This window comes from Gadus chalcogrammus, chromosome 9 (assembly GCF_026213295.1).
Source record: "Gadus chalcogrammus isolate NIFS_2021 chromosome 9, NIFS_Gcha_1.0, whole genome shotgun sequence".
Taxonomy (NCBI): Eukaryota; Metazoa; Chordata; class Actinopteri; order Gadiformes; family Gadidae; genus Gadus; species Gadus chalcogrammus.
This window is the reverse complement of record NC_079420.1, coordinates 7,743,445-7,770,237: the sequence shown is the minus strand read 5'-3', so window position 1 is coordinate 7,770,237 and position 26,793 is coordinate 7,743,445. Positions and strand designations below refer to the sequence as shown.

Sequence of the window (26,793 nt, the reverse complement as noted above, 5' to 3'; positions counted from 1 at the left end):
CGGGTGTCAGGGGACGCCTCACCGTGGGTGTCAAGTGTGGAGCCGCTGGCGAGCTGGCAGACTTATCTGCATCGCAAATGCAAAAGTGTGGAATCAATTTAGTTTTAAATGTGTTTTCTGTTTAGTGTTTTGACATTGAAAGGCACCATAAGCGTAGGTGCATTCCTTGATACCATAACCTTAACACACACACATGCAGCATTTGAAGTCAACAAACCAAGTAGTAAGATCATATATGATCTGGTTTATTAATCACCAGTATAATATATAATGTATATATGTGGAATATTATTCCCCACACAGGATATTGATTTCATGTCAAGGGGGAAAGAAATGGATGATTCCAGTGGTATCCACCTGTTCACTAGCGCCTGTGGAAGCCAGTGGATGCAAACAAGATGGCCCAAAGGCATCCGTCTCCTATTTCACAACCACAAAGAGCGCTTATTAAAAGGCAAATGAGGTTGACGGACCCTACTTCCTGTTGCCATTCAACAAGGTCTTTGTTGAGAGAGTGGTTGAGTGAATGCTGTGACGATAACCTGATTGATGCTGTTTCAGCAGGCCTTCATTGATTCTCTGCTTCCCATGTTGATGTGTTTACAGGGCTGTTACTCCGCTGTGGTCGACTACTTTGAGCTGTACATCTATGTGGCGGGAGCGTCCGCCATTGTGGTGCTTACCATCGAGGTACTGATCGGTCATTTGTTTTTTATTCTTTGCTTTTTGTTGGATGTTTATGTCTTTTGTGCGTTTTTTAATTGGAAGAAGTCCTGAATATTATCCATGGATGTTATATTTATTACAGAGGTGTTTTAGCTGCCCGGTGTGGATGTTCTGAGTGATATGTACAGTAGCCTCGTAAATGTGTATCACAACATTGCCATCTATGGGTCAGAAAGGGAATTGCAACACGTTTCTTGGCAGCATGTTGTGTGATACGTGACTACGTTCTTAACTGTTTCTCCCTTGTTTTCTCGCAGCTCTTCGCCATGGTATTCGCCATGTGTCTGTTCAGAGGAATCCAGTAGAACTACCGACAAAATCCGGGAACTTTTTATTTCAAAAAGGGAAATCAGGAGAAAAGAAACAGAAAAAAACACTTGTAAATTTGTTGTTCTTTTTTTTATATTGTCTTAATTGGTTAGGATCACGACAACCTTTTTAAAACTCGTGTACTTCACAGCTGGACTTTTGAGGTACATGGGTGACAAAAAATTAAGAGCAAATGGGAGATCAGAAAACTGATGTAAAAAAACAAAACGAAAAAACAACACAAAAAATAAGAAATGTTTGAGCAAAGGGGAACAACCATAATTCTTGTGGACCAGGTCTCACGCCGACCGGCCGTAGCGCCGCAACAGACGGAGAGGGGGGGGGAGGGAGGGGGGGTAAGATGAGGACCAGGTGAGGCCTAAGCAGAAGGCACTGCACTGACTTTTGGATGAAGAATATTTATACTGAGTAAAGTTGGCTTAACTGTAAGGAAAATGTGTGTTTTGTGTACACTTTGGTTGTTTCCCCCCTCTCCCCCCTCCCTCCCTCCCCCATCTTCACATGCCATTGTTACAGCCACACCGTTTTAATTGCTGTATTATAAGCTGTGTGTGTGTGTGTGTGTGTGTGTGTGTGTGTGTGTGTGTGTGTGTGTGTGTGTGTGTGTGTGTGTGTGTGTGTGTGTGTGTGTGTGTGTGTGTGTGTGTGTGTGTGTGTTTGCAGGTGTTTGAGAGAGCAAGAGAGAGAGAGAACTAGTTTTTTATGTGCATGTGAGTTTGTGGCCCTTCATGACCATCTCCATGCTTGAAAAAACAACTTTTTGGATTATTTTTCAATTTGTAAAGTGATGTTTATTGCGATCGTGGTTATATGTGGTTTTAGCTGGTGAAAATGTATGTACGTATATGCATTTGTATTAGGTTCTTGAAAAGATTAATGATATAAAATGCTGTTGTAAATCTCTGTCCCTGTGTTTTCTTAAATTTTCAAGTCAAGTTACAACAATAGCACATGTTATGGCTTACACTGGGGAAAATGCTGTCATGTTTCCTATTTTGTGACTAGAGGGAGTAAATGTGTTTTAATCTAATGTCCCTATTAGACAAAGAAACAGTAAAACAACATACACATATTGGCACCGGTTTTGCGTTACACATAGGCTATACCAAAAAATGTACGCTCCATAACACAAGAAAATAAAAGTTTTTCTGCATTTTTCCACTTTAACAACACAATTTCAAACACATTCATGTCTTAAAAAATGAATCATAATTTATTTGATTAGCGGTTACTTCATTAATATGAATTCATGGGTCAGCTTAAAATGTTTTTCACGTTTAAATAACTGCTCAAGCAAGCGCAGCGTCAATCGCCAAGTTGGCCAGTCGAAGCAGCGCCACTCTGTGGTCGAGTAAGTCATGGCAGCTTTATTTTTCTGGACGTCATTGCTGCTACACGGTGTTTCATGTCCACATTTGACTGCCATACCTAATTAAAACGGACCAACAATTAATTAAATGAGCCACACCTGTGAAAGGGGCCTGTTCTGTTTGGTGATTGGCTGCAGGTTTCAGACACGTGCCTTGGTAGACATGTTTTTATATAGTCCTATCCCAAAAATATGACAGACAAGTTCTTTTTTTGTGTTAGATTGTGGCTAACACAGCTCTAGTATGTCAAAATACAAAAGTTAAGTGTGACCAGACCGGTTTGTGAGGGATCATCCCGGACGGGTGTCAGATTCAGACATTTGTTAAACACTCGCATGTTTCCACCTAAATTAAAATAATAATAATAATAATAATATTGTACTTAGACTACATTGACCCACTAATGTTCACTCATTTTTACCTAATCTAATCAAAAAAACACAAACGCACCAGGCGTCTGAATCACTGATTGGTTCTGGTGTGGGTGTCAATCAATCAACGTGTGGTTGTCAAGGCTGTCGCTGGCCCCTGAAACGTTGGGTTGTGGATCTGTCAGTATGCTGTCGGTTTGCTGTCATGCCGAAGAGAGAGTCAGTCTTCTTTAAAGACCTCCAGAAAGACTTTCTCTTTTCTTCGCGGGTAAGAAATAAATTACAATAATGTTTACTAGTGGAGTTCATTTTAACTAAGGTAAGGTGAAGTGTTAATGTTAAAAGCGATATTCATTCATACATTATTCAATAAAAAAAACTCATGCCGAGTGCATTATTAGGGTTAGGGTTAACCCTACAATTAGAAGTATTTTGATATACACCTTATTGTGATAATATACAATCTTGCCACATGGGGGCAGTAGAATACTTCCTACTTTAGATAAGTTACGAGCTATGCCTACGGGACATTTCTAAGACCGGTGAAGAACAATTAAATTCTCAATTGACTCATGTTTGCATTCTCTTCCAAATGTCAAGCAGTGAAAGTTTGTCTCCGCCCTTAAGAAAGGTTAGTCATCCTTTGCAAATTCTGACTCATTATTTAAATTGGGTTAACCTATTGTTGTTACTTGCCACATGTTGGCCTCAACAGCATCTGTATGTGTGTTGTTGCCAGATGTTGCCAGTTGTTTCTCTTCCCCTGAGTCTCGGCATCAAAAATGTTCCTGAATCAGTTCCCTCGAAGGGCTTTAGAGTTCAAGATTGTATCCTTCAAAAATATTTGTGACGAACAAAGCAAAATTTGGATCGACTGCCCAAAAATGACAACCATAAATTACTACAGTGTGTCTTTGCCGTTCGGCTGCATTGCAGCTCACATGTTGTCCTGAATGAGAACACAGGCCTGCAGTAGCGGCCAAGTGTGTCAGTCTCTCTCCCCCCGTAACCTCCTATAGGTAACGTCGGCATTGATTCGGGTCAAGATGTTGCGGAGCATTTAGCAGCTGCTAAGTGTTACTGGTGGTCAGCTCTGGGCTACAGAGCTGAGTGTTTTACACACGCCAGCCACACGCCCAGGACTCACCCCACACGTGTCCTATTAGTGTTCGACTAGGTACGCGATCATCAGTCCCGTCTGCACCGGTACGGCGTGGGTATGCTGGAGACTTCCCAGGGACCCTGAACTTATTATATCTGAGTTATTTATATCTTGTAGATATCGCTTTTTTTTTACAAGCAGGTCCGAGGTTGAGATCAATAGCTCAAATTGGATGAAGTTAGAAATTGAGTGTCTTAGCTCGAACTTGTCAACCTGTAAGCATTGTCCGCATTGTCAATTAGTGCAACATTAGAGTACACAGCCTAACCATTAGCGCAAAATGTCTAAATCTGATTTGGGGGGAGGGGGGAGAGTTTAGGAGTATGTAATGCTTAACTCTTATTTTTCTCATGTGAAATCTCATGTGTCCAGACTAGATTATGTTTATTTCATTGCAGTAATTCCATGACATAGTTTGTTCTCTGTATGGTAGTATTTAGCATGTAGCTATTTTGTCACTGATATACATGTAGCCTTTATGTGTTAGCGCCTATAGTATAGTACGATATCTAATAGATCTAGTATCTATTTAGTATCTATTATCTGCTCATACAAATTCAGACCGGAGAGTGAGACGAGAGCATAGCGGATTGATGTGTTTCCCTGGAAACGGTGTGTTCAGTTTATTCTACCTCCACCCACCCCACCCCACACTAACGCCCATCTCTTTTTTCAACTTTCATGCTTGCTGATATATGAGTGTTGGGACTCCCAGAGGATTACAAAAGTCCTTTTCCCCCCTTCATGTACGAACCCCGCTCTCACATCAAACCTCCATCTCCCCCTTGTGTTTATCCACAGCCCAAGGTGTGAGTTCCGGTGGAGTGGTGGGGCCTGGGAGTCCCTCTCCCCCAAACACCCCCAACCTCATAACTCTGAGGATCACTCTGCAACAGAAATATAATCAGAGAAAAAGAAACAACCTTGCGATGCAGAAAGGCCTAGAGTAGCCCAGTTCCGTTCGGTAGAAGCCAGATCCACTCTGATAGGCTGCGAGGCAGAGGCAGAGAGGGCGAGAGTATAGTTCAGTTCAGTGGAAGCCAGCTCCACTGATGGACTGCCAGGCAGAAAGGGCTAGAGCAGCCTAGGTCAGTTCAGTGGAAGCCTGCTCCACTCTGATGGACCGCGAGGCAGAAAGGGCTGGAGTGGCCTTGTTCAGTTCTGACGAAGCCTCCTAACTCTGATGGACGGCGAGGCAGAGGCAGAAAGGCCTTGAGTAGCGTAGTTCAGTTCATTGGAAGCCAGCTCCTCTGTGATGAGCTGTGTTCCGGGACAAAGCCCGGTTGTTGTGGTGGAACTGACAACGTCCCACAGAATACGTCTCGTCCTCAAACGTCGGTTTGGCGGTTTCTGTGTCCCCGAACGAGCGATGGGCCCAGCATGAAACAGGAAGTGTGACTTAACTGGCAGGAAATGAGTGTTTGGATGGGATTTTTCTCAGACCGAGCGTCACCACCTCTTCCATGAGAGCCCTCTTGTCGTCCCGACAGTCGTTTAGGGCCATGTGTTTTTCGTCAACAGGACCGGGTTTTAACTGGTGACTACAAATAGACCTGGTCCGGGTTCTGTCCCTAGGCGAGTGCGCACCACACCGCATCGAGCTAAAGATAATTCTCCCTGACCAGCGGTCGTTCTGTTGACAGGCAGTCAACGTCTCGTAGTTTAGTCCGCGTTTACAATATCTCCGGTCCGGGGTTTGACGTTCTATCAGTTAGGCCCCGCCCCTGGCCTGGCCCCGCCCCCTGTTCCATGGTATAGCAGGACAATGCTTAAAGTGGAGTGAATATGTCATCATTTCATTACACTCATTTCCTCTGGGGGGCTTTTTGTTATGGGGTTTGTTATGCGCGGCCTGTCAATCAAGAACCTAAGAAACCCAAGCTCACATCAACCTCCGCAGGAGAGGTCAGTGTTTCTGACCCCAGAGCTGCAAAGAGAAAGAGATCTGGTGACAGGGCCGGTGGTGGTGTGGGTGGTGGTGGTGGGGGGGAAGTGTGGATGAGTGCTTGATGTGTAAAGGAATAAGATCTGAATATTGAGAGCATGATGAATTGGAGGGACGCATTGCCACCCCGTATTGGCCGGATTCCTAATTGGAAACATGTTGTGGGGGAGGCCCAGCAATGGCCCAACCGAGGGGCTGGGGTGAGGAGGTTAGTCACACTACCCCGATTGCAGCGTTTCCAAAGGTAACGAGAGAGGCTTATTTGGTTCAAGGTCGAGGGGCAAAAGAGACCTCCCCACCAAACACCCTAACCAACTACTTTGTGACCATTAATGTTATGGCGGGTACTTAAAATTCATTATAGTAGTAAGAGAAAGCCAGTTCAAGGGCCTTGTTTGTTTTGTCGCGGGCTTAGAAGACAGTGCTGGGAGTCTCCCTCTGCCACGTTATAAACTAGGAGTAAAACAAATAGTTTTATTGCCTCTCTTTTTATATTGTGTTAATGAAAGACCCGAACCTTTTGGTGTTGATTTAACACATTCGCCCCATGATGAAGAGGCTCACTCGCCTCCTTTTACCCTGCAAGCAGCCTACTTCCATGTGTCGGCGCCACTTTTAATCCTTATACCTTCTCTGTTGACATTCGCATGTCACGAAGCCACAAAAGACATTTCCGTGTGGCAGTAAAGCACAGTTTTATGGCTGGGACTTGGGGATGGAATGATGCAAGACGTCAGGAACTTGTCCCCATGGTAACATACCACAGAGATGCCTGATGGGCAACTAGCGCAGCACAAAGGCATTTACTAGCAACCGATGGGAAAATATAGGCAGAGCTCACCCACAAGGCCGCAGCCCAAACAACGCACACTGATAAGCCCCTAGGCATGGGAAGAAGCCTGGTTTAATTTCCTTCCTTGGAGCTGAAGTCTACCCCTGCAGAATAGTATGGAAACCATGTCATCGTTAAAATGAGGCAGCGAAATGTTGTTTTTGTCATGCAGACAGGACAAAAGTGTGTACCTAAAGTACAGTTGTGTTTGGCGTTATGAGTGCAGAGACGGAGCTAATTCCTTGATGGAGGAGATTGTAGTTATTATGCAGTGGCCAACTGCCAAAGGGACCATTAGAAGGTGACATGGGAATGGAGCCATCCGTAGACTTCTATCGGTTAGCATTGGTCTGCCACTGGCTGGGTATCACAGAGCAATGACAAAAATCACTGGAATGTAAATGCCGACAGCAGATTATCTTAATTAAGTGAACTTCGGCTCATTTCAAGACGTTTACTAGCGTCATTCTGAGGGTTGACTTCCTCTGAGAATTCTGTTAATTTATGCCGCGCTTTGTCTCCTCGCTGCTCTCCTGCACTTGTATCTGGGCCTGGAGACTTATGACCACGGCAGACGATGCCATTTGCTTTTATGTTCCATACAGCAGCATCCATATATCTTCTATATGGCTTTCCCCTAACTCAAGTTGTGGTTTCGGGGTCACGTAAGGGAGCTGGACTCCTCGCTCATTGGCTCATACATTCTGCTTCTGCTTGTGCCACTTTACCTGTCGCACAAGTCCCTCGGTGAGAGATCCCATTGGCTCCTTCTTTGATCACGCAGTCATTTGGCTTCTGCTCCGTGTTCCTGAGATCCACAGTGTTCTGGAGTTATTTCTCTTGCCAAAAAAGTGTGTGGGAGGAATTTGTGGGATTTACTACAGTACTCTAAGCATTTTTATTGCAATGTAAATGTGATCATTAAACACCGCTGGCTCGGGTGTCAAATCAAACCGGCAACCCTATTAGAGATGTCTCGCTAAAAGATAATCTAAGTGCGGATTTACGACCCCGGTCTCGCTAATGACGGCCCTTTAATGAGCACCCGTCGAGATCGCAGCAATTTGTTTATGGAGCAGTTTGATTGGCACACCGACAAATGGAAAAGAAGGGAGGAAAGGTGGAATACTGAATTGGACCTCTCCTGATTTTTCCCTCCATAGCCTGTATCCAGTGTTGTAAGGGTTTGGGGGGTGAACTTTGAAGGGACCTTAATGTTCCTCATGGTACTTTAACCTCTCCGAGGCCTCCATTAGGGGTGTCAGTGGGGGCCTGGCTGAGCCTATTATGTTTAACGAGTGCTGTAAGGGCCACAGTGGGTCGCTGCTCTTCCCCTGCGCTGGCTTGTTGATCCCTGCTGCCCACGTTCAGGATGGAGAGACAGAACGGCGTCAGCCATGGAATGAACTTCGCAATCTGACGTGTTTGTTTGTGGCCCTCCTCAGCTGTAACCCGATCCATGCACAAATGTACGCAAGTGTGTGTGTGGAAAATGTACTGCCTTGAATTGCACTGCAACTCAAACATTACTTTTATTATAGATCAGATTGAGATGATGATGTTTTTGGGTTTGTGGGTTTCACGCCAGCCTCCCAAAAATCGTAACCTTGCGTCGAGGCAACGCAGCAGCAAGGGCTGGGATTGTTCCGCTAACTACATCATTTCCGGCAATCCGCTTCTCCGGTTCTCACTTCTCTAAACGCCGCCATTTTAAAGTTTTTCTTTCAACGTTAAAATTTTAAACCCGACCAAGAACCAAAACAGGTTCACGACTGCGTCGAAATGAGTGCGTGATCACTGCGTTGCGTCAAAATCTAACCATAACTATACCATTGCCCCTGAACGTGACCATGGTGTAGGAGCGTGTGGTCCGGGAAGAGCACCTGGTGGTGTTTAACGTCCGTTTGAGGCATTAGATCCTTCACGTTGGGCATAATCGCCCCAGCGTCCCATCTGGAAACTGCTGTGAAAAATTGCACATCTTCAACCTTTCTTCTCCAGCACGCATTACATTTTTCAACGATGCACAACTCACTCACGAGCGCACGCACGCACGCACACTCAGACAACATGAGTGAGCAAGATGCGTTTGGGTTTGATTGATGGCGGCTATTTCTGTCTACGAATTCTGTCCTTGTGAAACTAAGTGTTTGCTAAAAAGTCTGAAGCGATCCCATCCCATGTGTTCTTGTCTCTGTGATTGACTTGTTGAGTAGCGTGTGTGCGTGCGTCTGTGCGGTTGTGTGTATCTTGACGATGTGCCCTCATCTGCGGATACCTTATTTAAAAGAAGAACCCCTTTTTTAATTATTCAGTAAATAATAAGATCAATTTATTTCAAGATATCACAAACTTGAACAGCAACTTCTTTACAAACATTAGTACCAGCACTTTGAGCGTCACTCAGCGATGCTAGCCATGGAGCCCATTTCTTAAAGGTATATTCTATACGGCAACTCTGGCTTCAGAATGACCAATACGCCAATGCAAGTCAATCATGTCTCTTCAACATTGTAAGTGCAATAACTTACTGCAGTGGAACAATATTACACAATATCAGGAATTGAAATACATGATTAATATAACAAAAAAAAATAAAAAAAGAGTTTGAAAAGCAAATGTATCCAGCGCAACTTGTCAGTCAGAAATTCATTTTTCTGACTTCCATTTCTTGGCAATGTTGTAATACGTTTTTGGTTTAGCATTGAGAGGTCCATTATTTTACAAATAATAAGCAAAACAAATGTACAAAAAAAACAAATTAAAAAAGTCTAACTCACATTCACACAATATGCTAATACAAAAAAACGATTAATTGCTTTTTCTCAGTAGTATAAACATGGAGGAAGCTGCTGATTGGTGGAATGCTGGGGGGAAAGGGGGGCTCTTACACATGACTACATGTAGTACTACAAATACTACTACAAATAGTACTACATTCTGAGCAGTTAACCTATCAAATCCCTGCTGTACAATTTAACTCATTCCTTTTGTTCGCATTGCTTTTTAGAAAAAAAGCCCACATTTTTCTCATCCTCTTCACATCTGTCTTTATTTAGTAATGACTCAATATACCGTCCTGTAAAACGACTGCCCGTGTTTGTGGTTGTTAAAGACATGATTAGCGGAATAAATATTAGGGTTAGGTTTGCACGGTTCAAATCAGGTTACTAGTTACAAATATTATCAACACTGCGAAAAGGAATACATGTATGGCTTCATTGGGGTGTTTTTTTATTCTGTTATCCAGAAATGTATTATGTCAGTTTGCTTTTAGCGAAACCAAGAAAAACTGGGCTGAAGGCAGTGTGATGGGTCCACCCATGTCGCCATGGTGACGGGAACGAAGAGGGGAGCCAGGATCCAACAGGGGATGCCACGGAATGTGAGGCCTCCGCAGCCTCCGGGATCGGCCCGGAGGCTAATGAAGCCCCCAGCCTCTATCCCCCAGCATGCCGAGCGGCTCTGGTGACAGCCGTCCTCCAGAGAGGGGCTAACACACAGAGACATCCCAGCAATCACTGGACAGGCTCACGGCATTCCTGCCTCTCCGCTCTCATGTCATCGCATTACCTAAACTTCCCAGAACGCTCCCGGAGCCTCCACCGACCCGGGACCCACGGCCTCCCCCCCTCCTCCCCCGCACAGTGACAGATTGCACGGACAGACGTTGTGCCTCCGGGGAATATGGGAAATCATCCCTCCTGAAACCCCACACTGATTGGTCGTTACAACGTGTGGAAGGGAGGGGGAGGGGGAGGGGGGGGGTGGCGTTGTGTCCACGCGGGCGGCAGCAGCACGCTGCGACGTGATGTACTCTCCTAGGTGATTGCGCGGCGGCTGGACGCCGTGGTTTGACGCTAATTGGGAGAGTCTACTCCTGTTGGTTGCTGATTAGGGCGAGGCGGGGTAAGTTGGTGTTGAAGGCTGCTGCTGTGTGTTATGCAGGGGCCTGCCGTCTGGCACCGGCGCGCAGACGGCGTTTCCTGTAACCCGAAGCCCCCCCCAGTACCCAGGAGAAGGCAGCCCTTGGAGGCAGGCCTGGGGGAGGAAATGACACGTTCGTTTGAAATTACTGCCAATCCAACGCCTGCGTCCTCCCTGACTAAATTGGCCCAGCCATGTCTGCCCTTCATCAGTTGCACTCTGTTTGCGTTCAGGCTTTCAACTTGGTTTTTTCTTGTCATGTCGTGAAGGTTTACATGCCTTACCTTTTGCAGAGCATGAGGTGAAAGTAAGGGTTCTGTTTGGTTCCATTATTTGGTTTGTTCTTTTGGGCAGTGTGCAGCAGAAATCTAAACTCCCACGTACCCTTGGTGCTGTGGAGTATCCCTGTTTTTGTTTTATATGTTTCTGGGTTGGATGTTTAGTGATTTATGATTTGGGTGAGTCACACAAATATGTGCCTTGGAGGGAGGAGCTTTGGGAACATGTTTAAGAAAGGAAAAGAGGAAAATATATTATGGAAGGCAGCAAACAATAGGGTTCTGAATGTGTCATATCTGTTAGATGTTAGCTGGTGAAAACACTTTGTTATTCCGCTCCAGGCAAGGCGTCTACGTGATATAATGGACGGTTGTCCCCCCTGTGCAAGCAGCCTTGCACATCTGAACCAGGTCATCTAATAGGCAAACGACTCCCATTGAAGGAGGAATCATCCATCATCCTCCATTTGGAAAATTACAAAACCTGAGAGTTTAAGGAATGAAGAATGTACACGATTCAATGAAAACCTCAATCAAAGTTCAAAGTAGCATCTCTATTTCTCTCTCTCTCTCTCTCTCGGTGCCTGCTGACTGTCATTGTCAGGCTGTTATCTGTGTTGCTATCGGTGGCCTGTCCCTCCCTAGAGTAACCTCTGTTATCTCCACGGGGCCCCTCCTCCAGGTCCGTTGCCCTGCGTTATCATTAGTGCTGTCTGGCCGGCCCTCCTCCCCCTTGACGCCTCCCAAACTCCGCTCCGGAGAAGAAGGGGGGGGGGCCGTTCCTGTGGGAGAGGGGGGAGGAGGAGGAGGGCGGGGAGAGGGGGGCGGGCTTGGCGTCGGGGGGGGTCTGGAGTATCATGTCGCCCAAGAGATGGCGGCGCTGTGTTCTTTAGCCTTCATGCGCAGCGCCGCGATGCTGGAGGACTTGCGGTCGGGCTCGACGTTGAGGTCGTAGCCGTTGATGCCCCCGCCCATCACCGGGCCCCCGAACAGGCTGCTCATGTGCGTCTGTCCCATGTGACCGCCCCCGGGGCTGGACACGCCCAGGAAGTCCGGGACACCTCCCGGGCCGTGGGGGTGAGGGGGCATGCAGGAGGCGACCGAGTCACAGGGGACCACGCAGCCCTGTACCGGGGACCCCCCGCTGCTGCTCCCGATCCATGACGGGGTCTGGATCTGTGGGAGAGGACCAGGCGTTAGGGGGGGCTGTGTGACGGGGGACAGGGCGTTGTAGGGGCTGAGGTGTGGTCGGCGACCAGACCCAAGGTACTGGGTGTCGTTTCGCCCATGTGTACAATTAGCAAAGCTTCCTCACCCCTTCCTGCTCATTAATTAGCTGTTTTCACTCAGAGGGGCTTTCACTTTGGATACCAACTGCCAACTAACTAAACAGCGTAGGGTCAGATCTTCCTCTGGATTGAAACCCAGAGCGGATCTGAGAAGATCACTGAACACAATCCACCGACGGCGACCGTTGCGTACCTGTGCGTAGTTCTCTGGTCGTGTGAGGAGGGGCAGCTCATAGGCGGTGGAGAAGTGTGTGCGGACCTGCTGCATCTGCCCGAAGCGCTCCCTCTTCCTCCACTTGGCGCGGCGGTTCTGGAACCACACCTTTTAGAGAGAGAGAGAAAATATCAGATCAGGAAAATATCCACGGTATGCCCTTCATTTTCTTCTTCTTTTACCAGCCTTTTTATGTTCGTTTGTTTTCATTTAAAACCCATGTTAACTACAACGGCCAATGTTGTTCAGAAGCAAAAATGGCACCGTATCAGTCCACTCGGCAGCAGGGAGAGGGAGCGATGGAGAAACCATGGAAAACCAGAGGACGGAGCAGACTATAAATCCCCCCCCCCCCCCCCCCCCCCCCCTGCACATGTCAAGGCCCAGGTTTAACAGCTTGACGTGTCTTTAAGATCTCTTGATGTGAAGACGCTGAGTCTTCCCCCCTTGGCTCTGCCCGTCTCTGCCCCTGCCTTTGAAAAAAAGCCCACCATCTTGTCCTCCCCCTCACTCTGCCAGCGCAGACGGATCCACATCTGGGCCCACCGTGGTCCATAAATCACTCCCAGAAAGGTGTTCTCTCTCTCGCATGTCAACACAGCTGATGAATGGAGGGGAGGATGACTCCTTCTGCACATTACTTGAAAGAAAGAGTAAGCGACCGGCCAGATAGACTTTTATTCCCTTTTTTTTTTTCTTGGTACCTAAAGAAGCATAATATGTCAACATCTACACGCGTGCTTTCAGCGGTCAATGCTCAATGGTGAGTTTGAATGACGTTCTTTTGGATGAGTTTCGATAACTTTTTCATTTTTTCGGAATGAGGTGTGTTTGAAACTCAGTGGGCCGCATGGCCTGGACAATATGGAGGAGATGAGGAGAGTATGGAGTTGGCAAGAACTTATAGATATGCAGGACAGTTGGAAGACCACAAGAAAGTACACAATTGCACCCTGGTTTAGTGTCCTCTACCAAAATACACCTGAAAACAAGTTGACCTGTACGCTACAGCGAGAGCTGAAAAAGATCCGTTCATAAACGTCCAACATCAATTCGGAGCAAAGAAGTTAGATTATTTCAGTTGTTTTTCCATTCAGGTGACTGATTGCTTACCAAAATGTTTTTGGATTTTCTGTCAGATTTTGTCAAAAGATTAAACGTTGTGTAGATATCTCGTTAACAAATAAATTCTGTTTCCATTTAGATTTCCTCCCTTTTCATTTGCTTACACAATCAGTTTTGACGTTTACATGTTTTCATGTTCTGATTGCTTTTGTCACATCAGAGTTCACAGCATTAAAGTGAGACTCTGCATATTTCTTTGCGGTATTTATTTGCTGGCTGTCTGAATACTATCATCCCAAGGGAGAAGGAAGAGCCTTCTTCAAAGAGAGAGACAGAGAGAGAGGGTGGGTGAGCGTGGAAGAGAGAGAGAGCTCAATCCGGCCTCATCACAGGGGTTTGAACTTGGATTGCGGGAAGATTCCCAGCCCAATCAGCCTGTGGTTTTTATAGAGTCCCTGACATGCAATTTCCCCTCACTCAACCTCTTGAAATCCCTCCCCTCGTATGTCATTCTCTGTTACACAGTCTAAACGCACATAGATGCATGCCCCCACACACACACACAAACGCCCACACAATGAAATGTTGAATAATAGAAAAGTTGTAACGTTCAAATTCCTACCTCAAATATGATGTCTTTGAGTTGTATGCACCGACATCACAGCCTATAGGGTTGCACTGCGGATTTAAGTCAGGATTTTGCGGTGGATTTTTAATCAAATCAGATAAGGGCAGCTAAGTACCAAGGAATGCATATAAACCCGTCATTGTGAAGGGATGAAACTAGTTGTTGGCTTCCTTTTCACAGTAAACACCTTATATGGAAGTCCCAGGGACATTAGAAGACAGCCCACCCTTACAAAGATGTAAACCGATAGCTCGCTTGTCATTGAACCCCAATGTCAAGGTCACAGGCTTCTTGCCCTCAGAGTTATATGATGTGCTTTGAGGGGGTTTCAGAGCGTATGTTATGTCCCACAGCCAGCCATCTTGAGGATCTGCTATTGATAAAAGTTTTCCCGAGTTGTTTATTAAGGCTTGTATCTGACCGTAACACTTTGTACTAAAGCTTGTACATTGGGAAGCACACTTCCAAGAGATCTGCTCAAGATGCTTTCATGAAGATGTGGCATGTGAGAGATGACTGCAATAATTTGCAACCATTGATCAAATGATCACGGAATCCTGTTGAAAGGACCAGTGCCAGAACTCTTCCCATCAAGGCGATCGGGACAACACAACAACCTTTTCCCCAGCAGACCTTTGAGGACTGCTCTCTTCCAGCTCCCCTTCACCAGTATGCAGGGCCGTCGATAAGGGGTGAAAGGTGATGACGATTCAGGGGGCCCACAGCCCAGGGGGGGCCCACAAAAAAAAAAAAAAAATATTCTAAATTATTATTATATCACCAGCCCATAGTACTACCATAGTACCCCCATCCCCCCCCCCCCCCTCCCCCGTCAACAATTGTTCTCCCCGGTCAACAATTGCTCCTTCCCCCCCCCCCCCCGTCAACAATTCAGCGCAACGGCCCTGCCAGTATGCATTGCAAAGTATGGCCATGTTTCTTGAAGGCCTAACTTAAGTCAAAGTAGGGCGTTGTATGTGTATACATATTAATAAATATACTAATATAAATAGCTATAAATGAATATAAACACAAAATGTACTTAAAATGCACAATACATTTTCTTTTGAGGTTTTGCATTAGTCCATTAAATAATCCATGTGCTAATTCGCCGTCTCTTCATTATTATTATCCTCTTATTCTGTCCTCCATCCCAAGGCCTGCCTCCTTCCCCCTCTCCTCCCCCTGGAACCCTCCGTCTGCGTCTCTCTTCCTCCCCCAAAGTGGACCGGGGGAAGTGGGGATATTGGAGAGTGAGATGGGAGAATGTTCAAACTGGAGCTTGTTTTCATTTCATGTTTAATTTCCTGACGCCTAAGCCCTCGGCTTTCCGCCGCCAACCCTGTTGACCTTTCAGAGGCGTGCAGGCAAGCAGCGGCCCGACTGTCGCGCACACATATGAACGCACACACTCACGCACAGACACATGTAAACGCACACACACACACACACACACACACACGCATAAACACATAGCCTTGCACAGAAGACCTATATATGTAGCGCAATTATAAATGAAAACATTTGACTGTAGCGCCAATTAAGTCTACATCTACCAAATGTTTTGCGTTCTTTTAAAAAAACGATGTTGTGTGTTCTACACCAACAACACCTGAGCACATGCGTGCAGTGTGTCTTGGTTCCACGGGTCTGTGTGTCATGTTTCTCAGAGGCTTTTGAATGGCGGTCAAGTCGAGACGCCAGCCAAATAGTTTAAAGACGAGATCATCTGCACGGGGGGGGGGGGGGGGGGGGGTTGTTCCATGTGTCTCCTGCTCCCCCCACACCCGTAGAGCTCCAATGGCGACTCGCGGTATCTTCGCATTCGAAGGCATCATTCCAATGGACATAGATCACTATTAGTCATCATCAGCCACACTGTGTGCTGGTTTGATGTAATGGCGGTGGTTTGGGATATACTATCTCTTTACTCGCTCTGACACTACGAAAAGGGGCCAAACTTTAACCCCGGTCGCTGTCCTTGTTTGTCTTACCCAGTAGACATCTGCAAGGAAGGTTTGCTCGGAGCTCTCTGGGCTTAAAGTGCTCACCGGTGATACAGTAATTGCCAAAGATGCTGACAGCAAAAGACAGCTTACAGTGCCATTAAAGAGCTTTATTTATGCTCCAGAGCAAGCAGGGGTCTGAGGTGGGGGAGGGAGCGAGGGAGGGAGGGGGGGAGGGAGGGAGGGCAGAGCTCCAAACGGGGCTTTGAAGTCCAGCCGTCTCACCTCATCTCTGTCATACGAGGCAGCGCGATTGATAGACTGCCTGGCCAGTCACTCAGACGCACAGCCTGCTCCTCCATAAAGTTAGGGAAACGGGAAGCACGGTGAAGTTCAAGTTTGAGGTTGAGCGCAAATTGCACTGGATAAACGAGTTAGGATGGAAGCCAAAAGATTTGATTATGGAAAATTGTCTACTGCATAAAGACCGGCGTCTTCAAATTGAGGATGAAAGTGGAGGACCTTGACAATTGTATTTCGCCCTTGAGAAAACAGCACTGTACTCCATTACAATCGTCGCTCTTCACTGACATGAAAAGGATTCCATTTAGAATTTGTCAACCTTCCCAGTGCTGGATGGTACACAAGCAACCAGCCAACCCTGGGCTCTGCCGTGACAGGTCTGGGGAGGAAATTGCAGGGTTTTGTCTTGATTGTGTGGAGCTATAAGGTATGATTTTAAAAAGCATGGGTCAAACCTCACACCGACTAAAGTGAGCTGTGCTGTCCCCCTGTTGGACCTGTGGGTTAATTATATTCATCTGTGGGAATAGATAGCTCTGTGTGCAGGCACAACGTGAATGCACTCGCTTCACTGTACCAACCAACGCCAGACCAGGTTCTCCGTCCCTGACTATGTCTCAGAGCGGGATTGTAAATTGAAACTGTCATCCCCAGTGTTTTCTTAAGTTACTTCCTCGCCAAAAAAGGTTTCATTACTTTTTTGGTGGAGCTATTGTTTTCCTATGTGTTCGTGTCAGTGTGTTTTTTCCGTCCACTGAGGCTGTTTGTTGAAGCAGACTTGAGAGGGGTTTTGGAAGAGAACACCGCTCGGAAACACTTGACCCTTGACCTCCTTTAACAGAGTCTGTCACAGAGTCTGCAGCATGTAACAGTTAATAGTGTTTGGTATTGCTGCTCTGTCCCACCCGTCCCACTCCCGATGTGAAACTGGCATGCAGGAAGAGCGAGCGGGGAACAATGAGCCATGCTGTCTGCTGTTGCGGGGGGAAAAAAAAGCTCTTGTCAAGAGGCCAGCTCCTCCAGGCCTCTCTTCGTTCCCCGAGTGAATATTGACATGCAAACAAAACCAGGACTACAATGATTCAGCTCAGCCTCACCACTCCAATCCCCGTTGAGGAATATCACTCAAACTAGGGAAAACTAGAGACCAGCTCCAAAATCAAGGGTCACGGAGTTGCTGCTTCCGGATGAAGTCACATGCAGTACAACTTGCACCCATGCCACGCATGCCCCCCCCCCCCTGAAATAACGATTCCTGAGATGTTGTCGTTCCAATCCTGAGCTATGATTTTCCCATCTCGGCTACCCTTAAATGAACCCGTCATGCACCTTGGGTTCGGCGACCAGGAGTAACCCCTTCTGTTCTCACCTGCACTCGGGCCTCGGTCAGGTCGGTCCGCAGGGCCAGCTGCTCGCGGGCGTACACGTCCGGGTAGTGGGTCTTCTGGAACACCTTCTCCAGCTCCTCCAGCTGGTAGCTGGTGAAGGTGGTGCGGTTGCGCCGCTTCTTGCCCTTGTTGCTCTCGGGCTCGCTCTTGTCCAGGGGCCCGGAGAGGTCGGAGCCCGGCCGTTCCAGCTGCTGTGTCTTCATGCCGGTCTCCTTGAGGTTCAGGTAGCTGCCCTCCATCCCCGGGGCCTCTGCGTTGGGGGGGCACTCGGACTCGGTCAGCCCGCCGTTGTCCTTGGCTGTGAATGAATGGCGTCGTTAATTAAGCAATGTTTTGACATAGCGATGCATCGGAGTCAATGCACAAGGTCCGAGACAGTTTGGTGGCTAGTTTGGTTATTTTTATTTTATTATGTGTTTTTAGTGTGCTTACCAAAGGTTAATTTGTATAGTGAGTAATATGAAGGATGTTTGTATCTATTCCTAAATGAGGCCACTCATTTCCCCGACGGTTTCTTAATTTACAACTCAAAGACATGTCTGCGTTTACTCCTGTGTACACTCCCCACGCTGAACGACGTTCACGCTCAGCTTACATCACCTCTCTAAGGTTTTATTTTCAAAAAAGCCCCGTCTCCATCACGCCCGGGTCTAAAAGTACAAGAGGAAAAGCAAGGGCCTGTTTCTGTTTGAAAGGTATGTCACTTCGCATTGGCGTGACCTGTGACACCGCCCCCTCCGACAAAGCCCCTATTCCCCGTCGCCAATCCCACCCCCCCAGCTCCGCTTCCCCCCGCCCAATCACGCCATCTGAAACCCGAACCTCACGAATTCTGCTCCATCTTGAGCAATGTATGGCTGGCCTTGTGTATACCGGAGCCACCGCAGCCACCACCGCACCACTGCGCTCTCCACCTTGTAAACAACATCGTGTTTGTCACCTTCAATTTGGAGGGACGCAATCTTTTTCGGTGGGTGACAGACTTAGCTCTGTTGGCCCCGGTCTCGTTGTGTGCGAGCCTATTTTTTTTGGTTTCCTTTTAGGAGATGAAGAAAGCCGGCCGATCCACTTCAATAAACAAACAGCTGTGTGAATAAATAAGCAGAAGGTTCTCTGGTTGTGAATGGGGCCAGGCTCACAACAGTGAGTTCTGTATTCTGATTCCTTTCCTGCCTCTGCTGCACATTCTCCTCCTGTCCCGGGCTCTGGGTCAGGAACCTGCGTGTCATGATAGTTCCCGACACGGGAACCATTAAAGACTTGAACCTCCCATGAGCAAGGCATGTTCATGGACTCGGTCCATCGTTGGTTTCAAAGAACCAACACAACCTTGTGTGTTGCTTTGGTACCCCCGGCCCACTGGAGTCCAGGACCTCTGTGTTCGTTATGTCTGAGCAGATAGAGATGACGTCTCATCTGGGGGGCTTTAACAAGCTTCATCTTGGATTGATGAAGTCGGGGGGGGGGGGGTCTCTCTCTCCACTACTACGTCCAAGTTTGTTTTCATGAATTGCAAATGACTTTTCCGCGCCACATTGAGACGTCAATAACCATCGCTCTTCCCCTCACCCTTTGTTGCTCCTCAGACCTGTCCCCCCCCGAGACACTAATGGAACACTACAGCTCGCTCAGCTGGGGGTCATGACCCTTATATCGCTGTGGCCCACCTGTCAGACTCTCTCACAGTCTCTACCGAGGCAGATGTTCTGACATCATCCACACACACACACACACACGTACACGCACACGCACACGCGCACGCACGCACACACATGGATGCCTCATATTCTAACCCACAGTATATTTCTCTAAGCCCTGGGGCAATTTCAAGAGGCAGGTCCGGCCAACTTTGTGTCCCTGTTTGGCATCTGTGGAACAGAAAATCAATTATGCCACTGAGCAAGGCATCCAGCGTTGCTAGGGCAACGAGTACATCTGGGAAAGGGAGACACATGTGGAGGTGGATGTCCAGTGTATTTCAGAATAATATTAATGATTGTAAGATCGACCCGACCACGCATTCACGACTCCCTTGCAGATATTCATGAATAAATACCTTATAAAATTGTTATTCTGTATAGCGGCAAGCACCATCTTTCATGCTCTGTTACACCCATGTTGGCTGAAATCCTTTGCCACAAATATCTTCCTGCTGAGCATTCTGTATGATCCTCACGAGAACACAGCCATCAAACACTATTTTATTTTGTAGAGCCAAGATTCCGGTGCGTTGACTCTATGTTTTTGCCTTTCTTGGAATGTGTTTTGGATTTAAGATCTACAGTCCTCCACGATGTATATATGACATATGAAGGCAGGATGTTATGTGCTGAACTTGCCTTTCCCTTAAGCAGTCCTGTGACATGCCTCAGACCTCTTCAGTTAGTAAAGTTCAGAGATTTACTAGGGTCAGCAATTTAATCACTGCCGAAAACAGAGAGGAAACATCAAAGTGTAATTTAAATGGCCGTAAAGCAACAGGACACCCTCTTGGTTTTTATGGAATGGGATAGGGAGGGTCAAGAGAAGGCAAATAAAAAAAACACAATAAATTAGTTACCTGGAGAAGGGTTAATGACCAAACACTAAATTGGGATGGGAATGCTTTTAAACAGAGTGGTTTTAAAGGCTCTGTTAAAATAGCAAAAAAAAAATCAGAATTCGGCTGGCCACGATAGCATTCCCGTTATCACCCCCTATACGACCGCATCAATAAAGCACGATACCACAAATGATTCAAGCGTCTAATCTGGGAGGCGCTACCCACCGTTGATTGGCAGCCATGCCGTCGGGTAAATTGTTTATTGGACGATATTCAGGTGAGGCTCGAGACATCGATCATAAGAAGTGATGTCACTTCCTTGTTGGAAGTGGTCGGGGAAGAAGCTCCCAGATGCTCCGTAGGGGAGATCAATGGCAGCCGCTCGCGCAGGAATGCAGGTTCCATGAGGAGGATGGAACCTTTCTGGTCAACCTCAGCTCCTGATAATTTGACGTATTCACGGCCTCAGTCCCGCCATTTCATATATTTATTAAAAAAAAAAAATATCTATATATAAAAATATATCTATATATATATATATATATATATATATATATATATATATATATATATATATATATGCTCAATTGTGTATGCGTCTATTGTTATGTTAAATGTACAGAAATATCATTTGGATAATACTTTGGGCATTATAATTTGAATTAGGTTGTCTGAGGTCAAGTAGTGTCATGTAATATAATTATAACAATCAGTAACCAATACAAGCATAATTACTATAGTAGATAATTCATGATTTCTGTTAGATTCCCAAACCCTAATTTCTGTATAATAAGCGATGACTAATTAAATGTGGCAATGATTGAACATAAGGGTTGAATAAAATCCTATCTGGCCATTTAATAGATAATTACTGAAGATAAATAGACACTGTAAAAATTTCCTTTTGAACCTCCACACCAATTTTTTTTTATTTTCATCTAACGACACGAGAGTAAACAAAAAAGTTATGCAGTTATGTGTCAAGCTGGTTTAGCACCATTAGCTATTAGGGAAACCTCTAACAAGAACTGTCTAAGCCATGTGTTTCATCTTTAGCATGGCTCGACCTGGCTTTTTCATTTCCAAAAATAGGTTGTAATGAACTTAAGATTTCTGCTTTTCAAAATTCGGAATCAATCAGTAATCAATCAGTCCTTTCATGGGACAGGAAGTATGCATATCTGCATATAATAGCGTGTGTATGCATGAAGAGAACCCACCAGAGCTAACAGAGCCTCTGATAGAGATTGGCGAGGGCAGATTAAGACTGAAGGCCAGCCTTAACACAAGAGGCTGGGAGTGAAATGCGCCACCTGGTTGAAATTTCCAAATCGTTTCTTTTTCTGGCGAGCATACGTTCGGGGGAGCGGGGTGGGAGACAGGAAGTAGAAGGCAAAGCTTGTTTTCTCTGTCTCTATCTCTCTCTCTGTCTCTCTCTCTCTCTCTGTCTCTGTCTCTGTCTCTGTCTCTATCTCTCTCTCTCTCTCTCTCTCTCTCTCTCTCTCTCTCTCTCTCTGTCTCTGTCTCTGTCTCTGTCTCTCTCTCCCTCTGTCTTTATCTCTGTCTGTCTCTCTTTCCCTCTCAATGTTACTTTCTCACTCTCATTTGCTCTCGCTCTCTTAATGGCTCTCCTCTCTTCTCCTTCTCATCCTTTCACTCAAACTTTGGGGACTGCCCATGACCAATCACAGAGGCAACAGTTATTTGACAGAGGAAATCTCTTATATCTGTAAATGTCAGAGAACACAAATCATGTTTTTATTGAAATCTATGATTCAATTTATCAAGCATTGTAATATCTTCAAATATCTTGAATTTTTATATAAATTCCATTTTTTTATGGCTGGTATTTACAACCAACACTGTGTTAGTAATCAGTAAAAAGACACACGCATGTGGCACAATTATGACTTCGTTCAATACAATGCATAGTAATGTAGTCCTGTCACTGACACAACACATTGGATCACTGAACACAAAACGATTTTCCCATTTGTATTCTTAGATGTTTACTCTGCCTTGTTTCAGGGCATAACAGTTTACAACTGTTGACAACTGTTGCCCAACTCTGCAGGCCATGTGAGCCATATTTTGGGGTGTAGTGCGTGAGTATTGATAGTAGCACAGTAATCCCCAGGCCCAGAGCGAGACCCCAAGGCGTAACCACATGGTTCAGTGGGCTCTGAGGACACATCCCCATGTTGGATCGCTTTCCCTCAGTTGCTTCTCCAGATACCGACGTGTGGTGTGCATGTGAATATATGCAGAGAGCGGGGAAGTTCATTCGAGGGAAACTCACAAAATGTACCAATATTGTTCGGTATTTCATGTGTCGATTTGAAAACATACGTATCTCAAAGTGGGCCCACATCCGTTTCCGAGGAAACGCTCTTTTCCATTTCTGGCTGTCTCAAATGATTACTCAGAGGCAATCACCATCGTTTGACTCTGATTATTTACACAAGGTATTGTTGAGACAGGGTTACGTAAACCAGCCCCACTTTGTCATCTCAGGGACTCTCCGTGACTTTGCAGGGCTTGTGTTTGGGGAATATGAATAATAACTGGGGCTATAAGGAGCCGGTGATGCACATCTGCCTCTGATTAATGTGGAGCGCTTTTGCGGTGCTGACCTGCATTCCTCCAAAAGCCTCCATGCACACGATGTGTTCTCCAGGTTTAACTGCGTTCATAGGTGACAAAGTATACTGGGTTTACGCTTTGTAGGACGGCGTGAATCAACGACGTTCACATGATGTATTAGCAGCACAGCTGACACATTGAAGTTGCAGGGAAAGGCCTATGAATGTATGATGTACTGTCTCTCTTAAATGGGGTTGAGTTATATATTATTTAGAAGCTGTTTGATAAACAAACACCAGACACGTCTTGAAAGAAATCCACAAAATAATATATTTCGGAACAGTTTAAATAAAGTGACTAAATTCATGCCATATGTGGTTGCAATACAAAAGGATTTCAACAGAGTAGTAAATATATTATCTTTACAGCATCATTTTATCAAATCTATCATATTTAACTGTTGTGTTTATTATTGTAATATTTAATATGGGCCTCAAGGTTAGTAATTATAGCTTTGTTTTTGTTTATATTGCACCGATGACACACCCAGGTGTAAAGTACTACCATTTGTAAAAGACAGACTGTGTAATGAAAGTGGTTTTCAGTTTGACATCTGACCTCATTATACAGTATGACTGACTCATAAACGTAAATAAATAAATAAAATATCTACAAAATAAATAAATTCATAGTGAATAAATATACCTACTACAGATTGTATATAATAATATACATCATGAATAAGCCATAACGCAACAAACGCAATTCATAAAGTAACAGATAAAGTTGCATGTGTGCAACACGCTGTGTTTGCGAGGATGAGAGTGAAGCATTGTAGTCATGTCCCCCATTGAGGACCACACAAAACACAAGCCCTCTGACGCCTTAGGGTTTGGCCCCCAGCTTATCTTCCCAGACCCACGGGGCCTTCATCTGGTTGCAACATTTGAAAATAATAACAGAGTGGAGCGCTCCTCGGCGGAGATGATGGTCTATTTGGTTTTTAGGTTGGTGTTAAGACAAATTAGGCTGTCACTGCACTCGCCAAGTAAGTTTAGCTCAAAGGTCTACACAAGATATGTTTGATGCACCTCCAAATTCTGCATTAATGTCAAGTTGAATCATTTGAATAAATGTATATACACCGTGTGTGTGTGTGTGTGTGTGTGTGTGTGTGTGTGTGTGTGTGTGTGTGTGTGTGTGTGTGTGTGTGTGTGTGTGTGTGTGTGTGTGTGTGTGTGTGTGTGTGTGTGTGTGTGTGTTGGGGTCTTTTTCAGACTAAACATGTGGAACCAGATAAATGTATCGGGTTCCACCGCACACAATTACGACGATTGCATTCCGCTCCACGTCAGTCGCGCGATGTGCAAGTCAAGATTTATGTGTGTTTTGATGCCTGCTAATCAAAATCTTACATCTGATGATTGATTTCAATCATTTTTCCAACGCGGGGTGTGGTGGGTGTCACAGACATAGGCCTGCATGCACCATATCATCATATTTAGTTTACGGTGACCTGCATCAAGACTGACCCAAACTATATCATCCATCTCATTTAAGACGTCCAAGCATGATCCTGTCCATAATGAATAATTTGCATATCAATGAAGGCTTAATTTCGTTGTTAGGGTTAGCGTTTTATTGTTTTAAAATGTGTGACTATAGGCCTGGTATTTGCAGTTTTGTCTCAGTTTGATTTACATGTAGGCTATACGTTAATAAATTAAAATACATATTGGCCTAAACTTATTCTGTTGTCCCTTGCGGGTTCTGTAGTAGAACATCACATTTAAGTTTTCAAAAGTCAGAAGCCTACACACAAATCTTGAACGTGGATTAGTTTCAAGAAAAGGTTTTGGCCGACCGGGAGAATGATCATCTAAGAATAGTTATCAATCAACCACTTAATTGTCAACCAATCCCAGAAACGTCCTGCGCCTCATCCATCATTTAATTGATGAAGAACAAACTATGAACCTGGTAGGGCTGGAAGAGGACTTCAAACCAAAAGCCATTAGACATTTTTTAAATAGGTCGACTATTGGCTATTTCAATTTCAAACTTTTCCGCACGTATATGCGGAATTATAAATGCCTATCGATATCTATTTATTTTAAATATATATGCTTTAGTATTGTACAATATAATTGAAGAGCAGCGTTTATTCAATTGAAAAATGTACCCAATAAAAAAATCGAAAAAAAAGAGGAATATTTTACATAAATTTGCTGCAGCAGTTTAAAGCCGCAAACATTACAATGTTGCACGGCTCGCACGCAACCTCATTTAATATAATTTACAGAACCGTCTTCTCACTCCATCATCCAATTCTACTGCATATTAATCCATCGCACTCCCTTCTACGCATCTTGATGTCCTTCTACCCCTCCGATCCCCGCGGTTGCTGAACTCACCGTAGCAGGGTATGAGCGATCCGTTGTGTCCGCTCTCAAGCTTGTTGCTCTCGGGAGGAGTTTTGCACGCCGGCCGCTGCATAAAGTGGTGGTACTTGTTGAAGGTGTCCTCCTCGGTGCCATCCAAAGACTGGCACTCCTGCTGGTAAGGACTCCGGGACTTCTCCCCGTACGCCTGTCCCTTACCGGGCAGGAAAGTGGGGCTGTATTTGGTCTCGCTCGTCTGGAACGTCCTGAACGGGTTGGCCTGGTGATCCCTGCCCTGCGGGGCGGACGCACCATAATATGAATCCATCGATGTCATATCGCAGTACGAGACGCACGTATCTGCGTTCATACCTACAACAAAAAAAAAAAAGCGAAAAAAGTGAAACGGAGAATCCAAACTTCTTCGTCTTCTTTAACCCCGTTACGCACGCGCCACAGGTACTCTCTCCGGACTGTTACGCACCGACCGACTCATGCGCGCACACACACTCCACAGCGGCGCATCTGGGACTGGTTACGCAACGAATCAGATGTTTTCCAGAGGACCGTAGACTGAACAAATGCTCAAATCCCCCTTAAGGTTCGTCGGGGTAAAGGAGGAAAGCCGTGATGGAGTTGGTACCGCCTCGATCGCCCTTCTTACACACAGTGCTGCCTCGACCCTCTCGCTCCACAGACTGGATGCTGGCCTCTGCTAAGCCCCTCCGCCACTATTAAGCACTCAGTGGAGATGGGAGGTCAAGCTCAGGAGGAGGCAAGCTGCTTTTTCATTTTTTTCTGGGGGGGGGGGGGGGTAAACACGCGGGAGGCACAACACATGACACTAATGCTATTAAAGGATGGCTATAAGTGCAGGCCCGACGCAGGCCCGTGCCAACACAGGTCCATCGCTTTGCGAGTTGAATGTTTTGTTGGGCCGCTCGGCGGATGGGCTAAGAGCCCCCCGCAGGGTCACTCCTGAGTCCTGACATGGGACACACGTGCTGTTTGGTGCAGAGGATTAATTCGTTAAGCGCATGGAAGGGCTTACTTCAGGTGTCACGTGTCATAAACCATATTGAAATATAGCAATACATGGCCTGATGATGACTTAAGTGTATTATAAAAGTTTAGGCCTTCACAGGTCTGCATTTCTCCCCATTGCATACAAAGCTGCTTGTCCGATTCAATTCAGCGTCAGGGTCGGTAAATACTGAGGCCCGAGGCCAAATCAGAACTAACCCTAACCCTGAACTAATATAAATTATAAATATAAATATGATATTGCACTACGCTAAAATACGTAGTTTGAATTGTCAACATGAATAAAGCCTGTAGGATGTCACTCGAAATATGAAGACCTCGGTTTACTGAAGCATGAAGTGAAGTTACAAGGCAGTGTGATGATCTTCCGAAGGAGTCTTTATATAGCCTAGCCGAGGATGCTTGCAACAGTTTAGACAAACAAGGTTATGCCGCTCCTCAGCATTATTAATGACATTCTCTGAAAGCC

The 26,793-nt window shown here is 45.7% G+C and overlaps 2 protein-coding genes across 2 annotated transcripts in view; one reads left to right on the top strand and one right to left on the bottom strand.

The window, feature by feature from the left end:
• Positions 1-3,065, top strand: part of tspan18b (tetraspanin 18b) — a 31,966-nt gene extending 28,901 nt beyond the window's left edge. Inside the window, exons 8-9 of the mRNA XM_056598310.1 lie at positions 607-690; positions 984-3,065. Coding sequence (XP_056454285.1) covers positions 607-690; positions 984-1,031 — 132 coding nt within the window. The 3' untranslated portion in view covers positions 1,032-3,065. The remainder of the gene's footprint in view (positions 1-606; positions 691-983) is intronic.
• Positions 3,066-8,975: 5,910 nt separating this feature from the next.
• Positions 8,976-25,996, bottom strand: alx4b (ALX homeobox 4b). The gene is made up of 4 exons (XM_056598309.1): positions 25,314-25,996; positions 17,756-18,072; positions 12,424-12,552; positions 8,976-12,117 (listed from the first exon to the last, which is right to left on the bottom strand). Exons 1-4 carry the CDS (start codon positions 25,648-25,650, stop codon positions 11,797-11,799), a joined length of 1,104 nt encoding a protein of 367 aa, XP_056454284.1. The 5' UTR covers positions 25,651-25,996; the 3' UTR covers positions 8,976-11,796.
• Positions 25,997-26,793: the final 797 nt, after the last annotated feature.

Excerpts from the sequence above, each read along its gene's own strand:
- alx4b (XM_056598309.1), bottom strand. The coding sequence starts at position 25,650 with ATGAACGCAGATACGTGCGTCTCGTACTGCGATATGACATCGATGGAT. Across the intron at positions 18,073-25,313 it reads ATCGCTCATACCCTGCTACG|CCAAGGACAACGGCGGGCTG; the intron begins GTGAGTTCAGCA and ends ATTCATTCACAG. Across the intron at positions 12,553-17,755 it reads TGACCGAGGCCCGAGTGCAG|GTGTGGTTCCAGAACCGCCG; the intron begins GTGAGAACAGAA and ends TCTCTCTAAAAG.